Below are 18195 nucleotides of genomic sequence, written 5' to 3'. Positions count from 1 at the left end.
TAAAACTTTTCTCTTTTTTTAGTGTTAACCTCACTTACAAATCTGTAATAAATACAATGTGATTCCAAGTTCTTTTACTTGATTACTCTGGTTTTGTATCCTAAAGGATTTACTTTAAATAAAAAGTAGCATTTTCAGAAATCATTTTCCTAAGATAATACTTTTTTTTTTTTTTTTTCAAAACCACAAAATTATTTTTTTTTTATAAATCTTGGAAACTCTATTGCTTAAAAATCAAGCAAAATCAATTAACACTACTTCAGACATACATCACTTTACAGAAATAGTACTTTATGGGACATTCAGTCAACATACTGCTATGCATTTACTGAAATCCATTTATTGATTACTTATAAGGTGTCATATTGTGTAGTTTATGGGACAATTACACTATTTGCCCAGTTCTGGAGTAAGTTTTTCCAAACTTTTCGAAGAGAACAATTGATGGTAACACTGTTTGAAAGTCCTAAAGAAATAAGAGAGACAAAAAAAAAGTGTTAACTTTGGTTTTCATGGTTTTACCTTTTATTTAAAGGTATTTTAGAGCTTTAAATATTGTCTTCTAGTTACATTTCATTAAATGAGTTAGAACGCAAATTATGCAAGATAATGTATATGAAACATACATTTTTACTTCATAAGTACATTACTTTGAAGAAGAACACAAGAATTGATTGATTTAACTGCAAGCAAATATGTATTTCAAACTCTAAGTAACTATAGGCACTGCAAAACTATAGGCGCTACTCCAAAACTTAAATTTTATAGTCTTTGGCAAATCACTGTATACGAAATTGCATTCTCCTCCCTGGCAGCCAGCTAGGTTAAAGACAGCAAGATATCCTTGCAATATTTTAACTTTTCTACCTTGTTTAACATTAAAACATGGATATTAAATCAGCTTCATGAGAAAAGGTAAAAAAATTAATATATATTAAATAAGTATTAGTGGCAACAAATTGATTAGGAGTTCTGGTAAGAAAAATACAAGCAGGGTTATTCCTGAACTTGTTTTTTCCAGGAAAAGTTCTTGGTTATTACATTCAATTTTTTAAAATGCAAATGCTTACAAATCTAAATTGAACAAGAGAAATGCAAGTAAACCTGTGCCTTAAGAGTACAATGTGAATATAGCCAACAAACAAGAAAGTAATATAGGCTAAGTATTCTAAACACTACTGTGATCTAGCTTCTTACTAATAAACACTCATGGTAAATGATTAGCAAGTCCATGGTGTTCAAGATCAAGATTTTAAAGCACTCTTAATAAAATAATTTTCTTTGACCCCAAAATACTGGGAATAGTATCAGCAATATGAAATATTTGTTTTGCATTAAAATAATTTTCCCTTTCTGAAAGTAACATACCACAGATGAATTATCAGCTTTCCAGGATCTGATGATTAATTTTTAAGAAAGAAGTTGGTCTGAACACTTTCTACTATTTTCTATTGCCAGCATGATGCTCTGTGAAAGTGCATGGAAATGCAATGTCTTCATAAAAATGTCTGAGGCCATGAGTAATGAAAGCTAAAATTTTTACCTTTTCAACACATTTCACAATTTGAAAGGTTTAGTTTTCTCTTAAAAACAGATTTTTTATTTTATTTTTATTTTTATTCTGAAAAATGACGTGAAGCAGAAGTATCATTCCCTGGATAATTTAGATTTAGCTACTTCACAGACCACAGTTCAGCTGAATCTCCATAAACAGACGGAGCAACTACGACTTCTGGTAAGCTTTATGCAAACACTGACATGGCCCACCTGAGTTTCAGCTGCACTGCGTATTGCCAAACTGTGAGCATATAATTTCTTACATCTCATACTTAAAGTTATTTGGTATGATTCCTCCAACATTCTGGTGCATAAATCTTAAAATAGCAAGGTAGACATATACATGCAAAATGAAATACTCCCTGTGTAGTGTGAAAGTGAGTACTGCCCCATTCTTAACTGTTCACAAGATTTAATTCTTAATGTTTCTCTATGCCTTGTACCACCCGATTTCTTACCCAACAGAAACAGCCTATTTGCATATTTTCATACTATACTTTAAGAATAGCATGGTATTTTAATTTTCATTGCGTGTTTGGCATCACAAGTACCTTCTTACTGCAGGAAAAATTGTCCATATAATTATTATAATAAATATTATTGTAACTCCAGCATAACTGCAAATAGTTTCCTTCTAAGGTGAAGCTAGTTATATTTAATTCAGTAAATTCACCAGGCTAATATTGTTCATGGGAATGGAAAGAAAAAACAGTTCTAGTTGCCAAGAAAGCAAACAGATAATACGGTTATAATTTAGCATTAAGCATAATTCAGAGCATCACACAGTATACTTTATTTTGAAAATAGGATGTATATTTTTAATTTACATGCAGGACAGTTATGTACAGTTTAACAAAAAAAGCAGTGAACTTGGGGTGAGATGGGGAAACAAGTAGAAAGTGTACACCCCTCACATCAAGATAAAATCAGGCATGGTAAGTCTGAGCAGTAAAGAAGTCTTCATTTGCTGGAGCAGACGGCTTTTGCTATTAGGATGCCTGGCCAAACAAAAACAATTGGCTGCCAAAATTAGCTCCTTGGGACGATTTAGGAGCCTTTGAAGTGAACAGTTTTTTGAGCTGGAACTAAGCCCAGGTCCAGCTTCAAACTCAAATCAAAATGACAAAGAGGAAATTTTCTGTGCCACACGCCCCCTCAGTGTAAGATTACTTTGGGTTGGCAGCTGTACTGTTTATCTTGTTATTTAAAGCTATTTCACTAGATACTCACAACTGAGCATTTAAACAACTGGCTCTGATTATGACGACAGCAGTTATGTTTGACCACATTTAGGAAACATCACGCAGTCTCACAGATAAATAAAAGTGTTGCTGGCTTTACAGCTAGACTAATTAAAGCAGTTGAAAAAGTATACGAGATAAATGTTGCACAGTTTGCATATAACTTATAAATATCCTTCTAGGAAAAGAACCCCAGCCATTTCTGTATTTGAAGATGTAATCAGATTTCAACAGTGTGAGAAAGTAAGGCCTGAAAATACCACTTGGACTTGCAAGATCTACCTCACAGCACTGAACACAGTCTATCCCACTGTATCATTGTAGCAGCACAAAGGGAAAGGAATTGGAAGCCAGGTTCTCATGTCTATCTAATTTGACGGTAAAATGTAGGTTCAAATCGTGCAGCGAAGCACTGCAACGCACTGCTGGTTGATTCTGATAGACTGCCAGGATCATCTTGAGTTTAAGCTGATTGCTGTGGCATGGAAGTTATGAAGTTATGTAGATAATCCTTCTGAAGCTGCAAGACCAAAAGTTGTGAGTGGAGAAAAACAGACTGCTTCAAAATTCTTTTCACCAACAGTCGCTCATTGTTGGTAGATGGAATGAATTAGCTTACAAATATGAATTCCCACATATTGGTGGGATTGACCCTACAGTTTTGCAGTCATAGGAGCACAGAGCTGAGCTTTATGGAATTTTCTCACAATGCATTTTATATCATGCCATATAATTCTCAGCATCAGAGACCTGTAGTCCTCAGGACCAAGACCTATTTTTAAATTCCCAAATGAAGTCAATGTAACACTTCCTTTTTAAAGTTGTCAAGCTCTGACTCCTTTCACTCTAGTAAATTGTAAGTGACTCAAGTTCAACTGACAGAGCTTAACAAGACCTATGGACCCTTTCAATATATTTGACTACTTGACTGTCATGTGTGCTCATCAGTTCTAAACAATGGAGTCAAAAAGGTGACATAAAGCCACCAAAGATTTGTCTCAATCAGCACACTGATGTCATAGATTAGACTTGCCAAATGCTCACATAGTTTATCTTTGGAATGTTATTATAAAAGCAAATTCTAAAGAGATTTTACATCTGACTATGCAGACATACATAAATACAGACCATGCACAAATAACATTGGCAAAACAACGGGACCTTGTAGACCTACGTATCAGCCTGAAGGCCTTTGAAAAGGCATTCCCTCATATTCTAGTGATAAATTTGCACTAACAGTGTTTCTTTCCAAACAATTTTGAGAGTACTGTACAATTTCCTGTAATATAAAAATGCACTTTGGGATGACATAGGAATTACAATTAAGTATCTTCTTGCAAATTCAATGAAGTAGAAAGTCAGCTGCTTCAGACCAAAGCAAGAATAGGCAAACAGAGGTAACATATCTACTCACAGATTTTAAGGCCAGACTGTACCATTATGACCATTTATTCTCAGTTCCTGTATACACACTTTGTGTAATTTCCTATAGCAAAACTATCAAGTCCATAATAATTATGAAGCTGTTAAGCATGTGATAAACTTGAAACAATAAGCTTACAATAAATTTACGATACCCGAGTTACAGCTTTGCATAGTCTTTCTCTATAATGACAAAATTTCATTTTGTTGCACAAATAGAGATTTGGTTGCATAAACAGAGATTAAAGTTGCATTAGGTTGTATGAATGCAGATTTCCTTCACAGGTTAGGAAAGGTAGCAGGTGAAGATGTTTCAAAGATAAATTGTATAACCTCTCTAATGAAAAGTGTTCCACCTATAGTGGTGATTCAGAGCACCGAGCCCTCTTCTGAGCCAATCTAATAATACTGAAGACACTGTAATTGCATGGTGTCAACCAGGACACCATGTGCTATGCAAAAGGCAAACCAATCCATGAAAGGTTTGGATCTCAGAAAAACTTTTTTGTAGTGCTGGAATTATATCTGTTGCTCCTATAAAGACCTACTACTGTAGGTAACTTCTGTTAAGAATCAATGGCAGAAGGGATAACTGAAAAGCGGGCACAGCTGCTAGAATCCTAATTCTACCTTCATGCTACTGAATAGTAAAAACTCACTTTTCTTCAGCTCGAAATCCACATCCTCAGGTACACATCAAGACTTTAGAGGATCCAATGGGTAATTCTGCATAAATGGCCATGCAGTAGTTATGTCCTTAGTGTAGGGTAAGCCCACCGAGAAACCTTGCTTTCCCCACAAAGCTGGGACACACCTCGTGCACACCTCATTTGAAAACCAGGCAGTACTGCCAAGTGCCATTGTACAGCCATAGTCCACAACCCGTTCTGTTTAATACTAAGTGGTCATATATAAGTATTCCCTATGATCCTAATGCTTGTAATAGTAAAATTAGAGTTTTAAATTGAGCTGTCATAGTAAGCTTTCTGACCTATTAATAGCCATGGAGGTCTCTAACAAGGAAGCAAACCAGAAATGGCAAGCTGTTATACAAGTAAAATGTTGATCCAGCTAACTTTTATTCTTAGCAAATTTATCAATACTGGTTAACAATACTTCCAACTAGTACAGGGCCTTCTGACATGACAAAATGAGTGTAACAACCCATTCTGTCAATACAACACAAATGTCATTTCAAGTGCTCAAAACCCACTAAGCTACCCTAAAAAAGATTGATTTATCTGCTCCAGTGTTTCTTTGGGGCAAACTTTTCTCACAACTGAAACCAATTAGTGGGCCTGGCACTTGTAGTGCAGAATGTAGGTCAGCATCAAGTAATAAAAAAGTATTGACTTTTCTCTGTCTGTAAGCAGCATGAAAGGGGTGCCATGGCCTTGTCGTATATGAAAAGAGCTCCATTAATTTCACTTATTTCAACCAGGGCTGTCAAATACTAATGCTTCTATTGCACTTTTCACACAAAGTACATTGACACCAATCCTGGCCCCAGTGAAACAAGTTTACAATATTTCAGTCAGTGAGAGGGGTACTATAATTTTTAATTCCCTGGTGTACATTTAGTCTCTTTAAGCAGCACTGCTTATAAGACCTATTGAGAGATATAAGCTGGGACATTAATAATGGCTACACACTTCTTCCCATGGGCAACAGAACCTATTTCTTGGGCATAGCTTCAGCAGCTAATTAGCCATAAAGTTCAGGACAGAGTTGTTTGGCATAACTCTGGGTTTGTGGCTGGTGGGCACAGACTGCCAATTTGCTTTCTGCTGTGGAGAAATACCCAAAAACAAGGAATAGGTCTTCTGTGACTTAAGGCTATAAAATTGAAAAGCTAATGTGTTAACCAATTGGGTCAACTAGCCCCTTCAAATAAGAGATAATAACAAAAGCCTGGATCATGCCTTAGGGACTGGATCTCATTGTGTCAGTGCAGAGGTATTGACTTCCAGGGAAAAGCGTGCCTAATCGGAGTTCCCTGCGCTACAGCGGAAAAGTGACCACTGCTGTGACGAAGGGGGGAGAATTACACCTTTCCCTATTCAGCTTGCCAGCACAATGCAGAGGAGGAGACCAAGGAGCCATCATCTATCTCCTCCTTCAGCCGTCTACTACTGCTACCAATTATAAACCCTCTAAATTTTGTTCTTTTGTGTAAGTCAAATGAAATAACATGTGCTTCCATGAAGACTTTATGAGCTTCTCCATATTGTGGATTGACACAAGAGTGGTCAAACTGACCTAACATACTATGATCCTTTTCCCCCTCTATTCTCTGCAATTTCCCTCCTAAACTGCCTGCTTTTTTTTTTTTTTTTCCTGCAAGTGAAGTTTATGGTTCTTCTTGACAAGCTTGAGGGCTCTGAGTGTGATGTCTCATGCCCTAATTACCTCCTGCAAACACAAACATCATCAACAACAATAAAACTCTTTGATTTAAAAAGAGTGGGTGACTATGGTAGAAGGCAATTTTCTACTTGCTTTAATGACTTTGTAAGTGCAAGTCTTACCCTTTGAATCAACTTGCTATTAGATCTTAAAATGATATTGTAGAGCCATCATAAAAGGCAACTTTATGTGTTACACTTACATCAGGCAAGTTTTTTCTACTTGTTAGTTTTAGTCTTTTATTGACATTATGATAATGTATTGTAAAAAAAAAAAATCAGGAAATTATGTTCACAGTAGGAAATCTAACAACACTATTTTAATATCCTATCTTCCAAAGAGAAAGAGAAAATATTAATTGCTATTTAATTTATCTAACAAACATCTCGTTATTATTACACTTAAATTTTCATGGAGATTTATAACTATCACTGACTCTTACACATTTCATCTTTTGGAATTATAAATGAGGAAACCAAACTAGTGCTTGCTAGAAATTATGAAAGATTTCTAATTATGGTTCGTGAATTTGAAAAACCACTGATCTGATAATCACATAGGTTTAGATACTTCCTGAGTGATGTGTCCAGTACAAGCAGCACAGCACTGTGTGCTCCTCTGTGACAATCTAACATGGAAATTGTAAGTCTATTCCTCCCTTTCTCTAATATTCTGAGAAGGAAGTGTTCTGCTACTAATCTGTGCTCACTGAAGTTTGCTTTCTTAGCTCAGCAGCTAAGCTGTCCTAATTTGTGCTTTGGAGATAATTGAAGATAACTGGCTAACACAGGTTAAGCTCTAAAACTTCTTGTCCTCATCTGAGCAAGGTAGGAGAGGGTGTGTTCTAGCCTTGAAAAGAGCCTGTTTCTACTCCTGCATGGTTAGAAGCAGTTTGAACAAAGGAACAAAAGCATATCCCACTGTATCCTTCCATAGCTGCACAAATTAAGCTATGACAGGACAGAAAATAATGATGCTTTTGAGAATGCAGTAGTTTGAGCCACTATACAAGGAAAGCACAGATATTTCTAAACGAATAAGATATTTTGCAATAGCTGTGTTCGTTAGGGATTACAAATGTGTCAACCCTTACAGTGCTTTCTCACAAACAAAGGCAAATTACCTCTTGGCTTTGATGGAAGTTTTGTGCAAGGAAGGACAACGGAAAAAAGGGAAGGATTTGGTCCAGTGAATTACTTTTTCACATAAGTATTGCCTCTCTAAAATTAACCTGGGATCTGAAACTAGCCTGTTCTTTTTGTCTTGTGTAATATAACCAGCAATGAAGATTTGTGGTCCAAATTTGCATTTGTTACATTTACTTAGTACCCTGCAGTCATTGTGGTTGCCCAAGGGGCAGAAAGGGTGGAATTCCCAGCTGTACCCTCTAAGTTCATTTATTCCATTTATTGATGATCTGCAAGCCAGACACTGTCTGGTCTTTCCTCCCAAACGCGTACTAGCTTTGCAGTGCTGTAGAAAGAAATATATTCTTGTTTATAAATAACTGTTCAGATAATGAATTTATTTATGTGTATAAAGGTAATCTACTGAAGAAGAATAGATCACCTTTATGTAGACACTTTTCCAGTACTTTTAGACATATTCAGAGCCAGTATCAATATTAGCAGTACACTTTGCCACACAGAAAGTTACAGTGCATGTTGTACCATACTTTAGTCAATGTTATGAAACAACATCACCCAAATTCTTTTCTGAATGGCTGTATTTGAACCAAAATTGCCAAAGATAATATTCTATTTTTTCAACTAATGTAGCCTTTTTGTTACAAGTAAATTAAATTAAGAAACCAATGTGAATTTCTCCGCAAGCTATTTCATACTTGGATACCCTTGAACTTTACTGAATCTGGGCTAAAAAACAAATGTGCAGTTGAAATAGTTCAGTAGGTATTCAGAATCCCAAGAGGTGTTTATTTGCTATTGTCTTGCAAATGTCTACTGCTTGCAGGGTATTTTAACAAAATATTCTTGAAGAGGGGAGTAGATGCTCATCTTAACTTATTTAAGTTGTGTAAATAACATTGTCAAATATGAAAACACACTGATGAGTAATACATAACCCTTTTATGAAGTTATTAAATCTGAGGTGGGACTATGCCTAACACTACATTCCCGTGTACAGAAAAATATAGAGTCTTAAAAGCATCTGATGAAAAAGTAAAGGACATATTTTTATCATAGTATTTGTATTTTTAAACCCACTCCTTGTCCTGTCCATCACACACACTCTGCTAGCAACAGGACTTGTATTAGAAAATAAGGCACGTAAGGATAAGTATCTTGATTTACGCCATTTATAAACTGCCCCTTTCATTGTCTAATCTGTTCAACCACAACATTCTCTTTCCAGCTGAAAATAAGCCAGTACCAAGTGCTGACTGCCAAGACAAACTCAGAACCACTTTTAACCTGCTGGACCAAAGCCAGAAAATGTTTAACCTGCCAAGATCAAATTGCAACTGTCTCTAACTTGCCAAAATCATGCCACTAGGAGGAGTTAAGGAGGAAAAATTCTGAGCTGAAATCCTCAAGTGAAAATATTTTTTATCAGGTTAAGTTGTATCTGTTTGAAAAAAAGTTGTATTCCTTTAGAATCAATAGTAATAATAAAAAAGCACGTTGATTGCACTGTATTTGGCGTATGCCACAAAAACCAGTATTCCAGTTAAATTTCATCTGTTTTGATGTTGTTCTGGATGATGCTTTCAAACTTGATTGCTTTCTGTCATGAAATGATTAGATAGGCAGATCAAAGGAGAACAGTGGATGCTGTCTAGCTGAGCTTTAGCAAGGCTTTCAACACAATCACCCAGAGAATCCTTTTAACCAAGTTGGTAAATTATAGTCTAGATGTGCAGACGAATAGATGTAATAAGTGTCTGGAGTATCAGATTCAAAGGGTAACAATAAATGGTTTGTACTCTAACTGGAACCTGGGTACAAATGTATTTCCTCAGGTGCTATCTTGGGACGTATCTTGTTCAATATCTTTATCGATGACCTGGAGGTGGGGATGGAACGCGCTCTCATCAAGTTCATGGACAACACCAAACTAATGGGGTGCCATTGATACACTTGAGGGTTGTCATTCAGAGTGATGTGGACAGGCTAAAGGAATGGCCTGACAGAACCTCACAAAATACAGTATGGACAAATGCACCTCGCACAGACAAACCCCAGGAACAAAGCAGGCTGGAGGCCGACAGGCTGGGTAGCAGCTGTGTAGAAGAGGACCTGGGAGTCCTGGTGGGCAACCACCTAAACATGAGTCAGCAATGTGCCCTAGCAGTGATGAAAGCTAAAGAGAAAAACAGCTTTCCTGTTTTGTAAATATAAGCTACCTTCAGAAGACACTGAAATGATCAAACAGAAAAAGGCCTTTCTCCTTTTGCAGGCAGCTTACTTTGGAGATCAGCTAACACTAGAAAAACTACTCATCTCCTATCCACTGTTCACAAACGTTCTCACTAATCAATAAATCTGGAACAATAGCTCTTAGGCTAATACCTATTGCTCTTTTTTCTGTCTGTATTTATTCATCTATGATAACATATCTTCTTTGTGTGTCGTATTTTTCTTCATTTTTCAGTGGCACTTTTTCTGTTGTGTAAATCTACCAGTTCTTTGATACAGTTCAGAAATAGCATCAGCAACACTGATTATTCACTCAGGTGCCTCAGATTTGTTTTGGCATTGACATGAAGCTAGTTCTGTCAAACTGCTGCCGATTAAGAAACTTCAGGGGGAGGAACATTTGATATTTATAGCCAAACATTATTTCAGATACAACAGTGTTCAGAAAAATGAAGTGGATTACACATATTAGCACAAATTTAAAAAATAGATTGTTGAATACTTAAAAAACTAAAATCATGCTGTCTTGGTTCTGATATGAATACATGTTATATATATTAAATGTAACAACCTGTGCAAACATATTCTATGGTAGTACATAAACAAAAGTTTATTTCATTTTTCAGCTGGATAACTTCCAAACTAAATTCTACACTCTGTTGTCCATGTTGAGGAAAGAATTTAGCTTTACACTTCCTTTAACATCTATGTCTTTAATGTCTATGCAGAACTTTCAATGTATAGCTGAGTACTATTATATCTTATAAATGAACAGGAACTAGGAATTTTTACGATGTTTTATATGCTAATTTATTCATTGACAGTGTAGCAGCAGTATAAGTTATACTGTAAAGTTTCCCATACTTCTCTGAGAACTTTGGATTTGACCTAAGGTGTTCAAATTCTTTAAATAGCAACACATTTTGGTCTTCCTCCTGCCAAAGGCTTGGGCATCTGCAAAAACTACAAATCATGCCAAACTCTTTGAGTGATATATGGAGGAACAAAATCCACTAGGAAATAAGCTAAGACCAACTCATTCATTTCATTTAGGTCCTTCAGTGGGATTTGAACCATCCAGCCCACAAACCATGTCTCATGAGATTGCAGTACACATCCAGCCCACAGTAATAATGATTCATATACATATATGTGTATATGCTTTATTGCTACCTTTAGGTGGATTAAAAGCAATATATCAAATTTTATATTTCTGCTTCTTTTATTAGCTTTCTAGCACTTGATCAGCTGATAGAGGCAATAATGAAATGTTTTTTTATAAACTGGAGTTTGTAAGTCCTGTCCTGAGAATGTAATATTTCAAAAAATAGCCTAAGCTTTGGGGAAAAAACCAATTACAGAAACAGCATTAAAAATGCCAAGCACTGGGCAGAAGCAATTCTGGATCAGTTTAAAAAAGTGATTGATGAAACTCTAATCTGAGCTGAAGGAACAGTTTCACGACAAGCTGTGACCATTCCACACACTTCATTAGCTGCCATAATTAGCCTGGTGTTTCAATTTGTTAGAACTGGTGGGGACAATTTTACTCAGAATGCAAACATCAAAAAACAGGGTGCTTCAGACTTCAGAAGAGGCTGATGAGAAGCTTTTCTAGTCTCTGTTAACTAAAAGATTAATTACAGCTGATGGGAGGCTGTACTCTGATTGTCACTCTGTCTATGTGCATTACTTTTAGCATTAGAAGAAAGACATGGTTGACACTACACTGCTCAATCAAGCAGCTTCGCATTAGTGCACAAAGTCTGTTAATATGCAGTGGTTTTAGTGTTTCTCTTCCGCCCCCTAAGTTTGAGGCTTTCATACCTAACAAGTTATTCTTTAAAAGAGCAGGGTATTCAGTTGCTAATGATGTGCTTACGCTGTCATTCCTTCATACAACTACAGGTGAGAGATCCTAACAGATCTCAAAGCTACTGGCTGGGAATATTATTAGTTTCTCTTATCACAAAAAAAAATTCCTAGTCAAATAGCCTCATTATGGAAAATAAAAACAATGCAGTTGTGAAACAGATACTGTGTGCATCACAGCTTTTATATCTTATCTCCTTTACCTTAAGTGCTATTACCTCTGTACATTAACTCATCAAAGCTGGTAAGGTTATTTAAAGGAAGTGAAGTCTGAATTTGAAGTTCAAAGGTTATTCCTGAATAATTCCATAACTCTCATTCTAGAATATTAACAGATGGTAATACACCTACTCATAAATAAGTCCTTATGTGGGTATGCCTTTCAGTTTCCCTACATATTTTATGCTGAGATCAACAAAAACTATAAGAGAAGAAAGAATATAGTTTCTTATCTCTATCATGGTGGGACATCCTTTTAACCTGAGTTTATAAAGGGCATATTGAAACCAGCTCTTCATTGCATTAAATGAATAGATACTGAAGTGTACTCCAAAGTGAATATCATTTTACTATTTACAATGGAGCAAGCGAGTCCAGAGTTGATTCATGATATAAATTTTAAAGAAAGAAGCAGTAGCTACTTATGTCAAACCATTAAGACAATAAGCAGTCTCTCGTTTACTCCAGCATAAATGCACAAAGCTACCTTTTACTGTGATTTTTCCTATTCAGGGAATGTAGATTACTCTAAAATCCATTTTACTGCACTGAAGTCCTACTGCTCTAAGAAAAATCTACTCTTGCTCTCTGGAGAGATCATCAAAACAACAAAAACTTGCACTATTTCTCTCAGTTTGGTCATATACCCGGCATAATCTCTTAGAATCCATCCAGAACAGCTAATAACACTACAAATTATATAACTATTCAATCATAATGGGTCAGTGTGAAAAAATATGTCATTCAGGCATCATTTCAAGATGCAACATTCAGTAGTCCTAAGTGTATCTGTTGCAAGAAGTCACCAGAATATGTGCTTCTGATCTTGAATTTAAATTTGCAAACTCACCAGCAATGTGCATTTAAAGTTGAGATTTAAAAGTGTCTATTTTTCTGTGAAAATGGATAACACCATTTTTCCTAGAACATTTTTCTAAATAGCATTTATCTACATATTGATTATATTCACTATGGGCCAGATCCTTACCTGATGCAGATTAGCCTAGCTCTATGGATATACCTCACTTATGCTAAGCACTGAGGATCAGTTCTCATACCTGTATTTTTCAACAGTTATATGGACCGTGTAATGCTTAGAGGATTGTGAAAAGCTTTCTGTTACTTTCTTTCAACTCTGTTTAAGCAGCACAAACAAGGTCTAGGTATTATCAAATCATAGGTAGCTTGCTTTTGCAGATATGTTCCATAAAGAATTTTAAGTGGCTTCAAAATATAGCCTTTTTAATTCAATATTGTGGCAAATAATTGAACTGAGTTGAAATACATTATGTTTGGCAGATATATAAACAAAGCTAATTAATTCCAAGAATGCTGAACAGCCCATCCAAAACTGTCATCAAAAGGCAAGGCCAAGCACTTCCCAGTTTAGTGTGAGGATTTTCAGTTCCAACAAACAAAATAATATCCAAATAGTGAACACCTAAAAACAATATAAACAAAACAAATCAGGTGTGACTTCAAATTCTACTGTTTCCAGCTCAACTGATTTTTTTTTTTTTTTGCATTAAGAGCTCTGCCACAAGTTACTATAATGTAATCTAAGCACGTACTGAAGGAATTGGTCAAGATACTCTATTTCTAAAGTGTTTCTGATTAAACAAGAGGCTTTAAAATGTGTAAGCAATGTGTACAATAGGAATTATTTAGAAAGTTAAAACATACATATATCTCCCTCGAAGAAATACTGGTTAAAGTTAGCCCTTACTAGAAAGAAAGATTTCTTTCATGCCACTAACATACAAGCAACATTATTAAATGAGGAAGGTAGGCAAAGCAAGACATTTATCATCCAACAGATAAATGACACAGGATTGCTAGTTAGACAGTGTAATAAGTACCATCTAATTTTCTCTTTTGAATCAATTTATTCTTCAAAGTCTTGGATCATCATCAAGGGACTGCATTTTCCCATTGAGAAATTACAAAACTGAAAATCAGGTTTTATAAAATATTCACCTAGTTGCTGACAAACCCTTACAAATAACCACTAGAATGGATTTGATTAGAAGAATGGTGGCAGTATCTCTTCTTATGCAAATAACTGAATGGTTTGACTTTTCTCAGTCATTACTTTGCAGTATTCCCTCAAAACCAGACTCTGTAACTCATCAGTAACCTTCACCAGAAAGTTTTTCCAGCCTTTTTTTTCAGCCTTCCAGTTATCCATATTCTTTTCTGCATTTAGTTAAACAGTGGCCAGGGATACATTTTGTATATTTTAATTTGCTTCACAGTGTTTACCTTCTTCTTTCTACAACTAAGAAAATAATTTGAAAGATCGCTGATAGTTACTAATAATTTGCATTACATATATCAAGAGTAGCATTTTTCAAAGGCAGCCCAGCAGTGGTGACCTTAAGAATTTTCTCAGAGGAAACAATCTATAGCTCAAGAACTTTTCCAATGGGAGCTCTGAAAGTGATCTTCATAACAAAAAATGTATTTCTGTAAATATGACACAGTCATTCAGTAAGGAATCTGGAAAAATCATTATGTCAACTGTCAAAAGTTGAAATTGTCATTTGCTTTCCTAGAAGACTGAATGGGTGCATCTTATAATGAGAGATATTTCATTCTAGTCCTGTGAATGAGAGGTAATGTCTGGTGTTCCCACTGCTAGATATGACATACTCCTGCCTTTTTAAATACATTTGCTTCTCAACAGCACATTATGACATTTACTAAAAAAGGTAAAAATTTCAGAAGTTGCAAAAGTGACTTTAAGTCATTTTTTGCTACACAGTTTGAGACCACTTGCTTAAGCTGGTCTGTGATATTAAATAGAGCAAGACTGCTTAACCAGGTAGCCAAACACCTGAGCTCCAAGAAGCTTGCAGCTCTGAAGAGTAATGCTGTTATGGGAATTGCCCTACGTGGAGGCAGGGAATTACTGAAGTTGATTTTCACATGAAGATGCAGCAGCATTTGGACTCAAAATGGTTGTTCTGAGAATAGAAAATATATCCTACAGGGTGCAAAAGACAGACTTCCCAGGAATAGTATAGGATGTATTGTTGTAGAACCAGATCCTTGTGTTTAAATTATTTGGTTTGATGCAGGACTCAGGGTAGGAAGAAAAGTGACAGAAAGCAGCCTTATCTTGGAAACAGATAGTTGATAACTCAAACTAAGGGTCCATTTGGGGCATCTGAATAGATACATCAAGTCATGCCAGTAGTAATAATCATAGAGGAGCCATGTCATTGGCCAGGGACTGCTGAAGTGCAACACACTTTGGCAACAACCCTTATTATCCCTGACATGGCTCATGAGGAAACCGGTAGTGTAACAAGCAAACTCTTACAGATCGTCTAATAATTCCCCTACAGAAGAGTCACTTCTGGCTGCCACATTATGTCAGCTCTGCATTGCCTAGGAAAACACATTGCAGTTGGACTGAGGAACTAAAAATCTGATATTCAAAATACATGCTAGCTCTTCTCATTGTACATTAGTAAATTCTGTCACAAAGCAGTAAACATGGTCTTAAAAGTTTCAAAACATGTAATAAATTTGATAGTACAGATGCACGTTAGCCAATATCACACTGTGTTAGAAAATATTCTTGTGTAATTTTTTTTTCCTAATTAACATGAAAAGAAAACAAACAAATTCCTTTAAAAAATTGTCATGGAGTCACAATCTAAGAGAGAAAAAGTTTACACATACATTATATCTATCTCAAGTCCAATCGCTGCAAGGTTAGGAAAAATGGAGTTAAGGTGAAACATAAATAAATTTCAGTATAGTCAGGGATGGAAAAGCATGAATAGCGTATCAAACAACTCTGCCACATAATTACAACATCCACTAGACACGTGATTGTTGTGAGTATGTTGTTGATCCTACAAGGGGTGAAACTAATTTTCAAACAGAACAAATCATTTCCCCCTCCCACCCTATTTTTCCCTTGCAGTAATACTGTACGAAGATAAATTTGCTATGGAACCACAGGACACAGTGGTCTCAGAAGAATGTGGAAGAAAATGGGTTGGCCATGGCCATGTAGAATAGTCACACTCGCTTTCTAAGGCACTGAGATTTTTAGGCCATATTACATTCTCCTTGTGGACTTTTCCCACATACCTGGAACTTAGGGCCCTACCTGATAATGTGATTCGACTTGGGCCATAATGGGAGCAACAATGAAAATCACGGAGACTATTGAACTTTCAGAAGCAGCAGACTATATAAAATAGGATGAATTCCTTCAACACACAGGGGATTCTCTTTTTCATCATAGAAAGTCCAAGCTTAGTGAAGTCCTGTGAGAGGAATTATGCAGTTGAGAGATTCCTAGAGATTGGATCCATCTTTATGGTAGAAAGCCAAAGAAAGCCAAAGATCAAGAAATTTTTCCACAGTCTGTTATTCCAGATAGGAAATTTCTGCCAGATCCTGGACAAAGAGCCAAATTTACACCTAGCGTAGATCAATGAAACTCTATACTTTGCATTATACTTATGTCATAACATTCTTGATATAAACTCTGGCTTAAAATACATCCACACACTGGTGTTTATCTGTTATATATGTCATGATTTAATTAAATACTTCCGCAACTTCATATAATCTCAGTTGAAGGCAATTACTGTCCAACAAAACTGACTGAAGCTCTTGATTGTACCTTTATCTATACCGGCTGAATTTGAGCCTGTAATTCTCTGCCTCTGGTAACAAAGATGGAAGCAATATACTTTATATAAGGAACAACTATTGCCTGCTCTAGTGCCTACACAATATAGTGTGAAAATGCCAGTAGTGTTGACTACAGTCTAATTTCTACTACTCCACCAAAACCAGAATTGTGTTGGTGGTGAATTACAAGGGCTATTTTTCCTAGCCTAGGCAAGGCCATGACAATCAGAAATATTTGAGCTTGATGTTTGATTAATGCTGGCAGTACTCTATAAGTAATTTCCACTCAACAATGTCTAATTATTTAATTATTTCCCATTATTAATGGAATGAAACAATTCAAAACAAACAGCTAGAATGACTGTTTTGCAGGAAGCTCATAATCATCAATTCATACATGTAGAAATATCCCTAAAATTATATTAAGCTGGCCTGTTGAACTTGAAAGGCATATTTTATCCCAATCAATGCATAAAAGTAAAATTATCCATAACTAAGGCATGTTTCTCTGCTGTACAGTTCAGCTGTAATGATCCCCACACACTGCACTTGCACATCAATTATGATAATCATAATCACGGTCGTTAAGCTGAATGTTCATTATTATCAGGATGCTGGTGACAGCAGATTCAATCATCGGGTGCAATGGGCAGGCAGTCACAGTCCCACCCAAGTTTCTGCAGACAGCGTTGTGCCACATTAAATCTATGATGTGTTCCACATCCCACTCCATTCCAAAAGCTGTAGACGGTAAAGGTCAACTTTATGTTCTGTGCAATATGCTTAGGTTCTCTAAATTAATTCTTTGCAGTACTAGGTATTTTTATGCTTTGTAGATAATAAAATTCTGTTTAGGGCCAAAATGCCTGTGCAAATAATGAAACAGTGATGCAGTCATACTGTAATTCACCTATAATAAGGCATCAGAGGAAAGAATCTATCAGGAAGGAACATCTTAAAATGTCACATCCTGAATTTTGCAAATAAGAAAACATTAAATGCTGTCATTAAAGTCAGTTTTCTAAAATGCATATGCAAACTAATTCCAATACCGATTAAAGGCTGTAAGCTATCATTTCTGCTTCAGTAAATACGAACATATGTGAGTGTTTTGACAATTGAAAGATGATATTTAGTGTATTTGATCCCTTGACTGTCCAGCTACATTGAAACCTATCATTGTAGATTAAATTCATAGTGACTGGTAAATTTTTTATATTGATACTTCTCACAAATTCTATCAAAGGTATTCCAAGGTATGTAGACATACAATATTAAAATATGCAAGCATTTTTATTTATAGTGGTTTACAACTGGGTAAACTAACTAGATTAAGATTTGCTAGAGGTATAGAATTTCCATTTCTTGTTTATTTTTAATGAAGAATTAGAATACAACAGTTTTTCCCTTCACTCAGAAACTTCTTTGAAGTGTAAACGGAA

General features: G+C 35.7%; 1 protein-coding gene across 1 annotated transcript in view; it reads right to left on the bottom strand.

Moving 5' to 3' along the window:
- Positions 1 to 385: 385 nt before the first annotated feature.
- SPATA17 (spermatogenesis associated 17) overlaps positions 386 to 18195 on the bottom strand; it is a 99039-nt gene continuing 81229 nt past the window's right edge. Inside the window, exon 10 of the mRNA XM_049833531.1 lies at positions 386 to 466. Within this exon, the coding sequence (XP_049689488.1) occupies positions 386 to 466 (81 nt within the window). The remainder of the gene's footprint in view (positions 467 to 18195) is intronic.

Source organism: Accipiter gentilis, chromosome 30, assembly GCF_929443795.1.
Source record: "Accipiter gentilis chromosome 30, bAccGen1.1, whole genome shotgun sequence".
Classification (NCBI taxonomy): domain Eukaryota; kingdom Metazoa; phylum Chordata; class Aves; order Accipitriformes; family Accipitridae; genus Astur; species Astur gentilis.
This window is presented reverse-complemented; position numbering and strand designations above follow the sequence as displayed.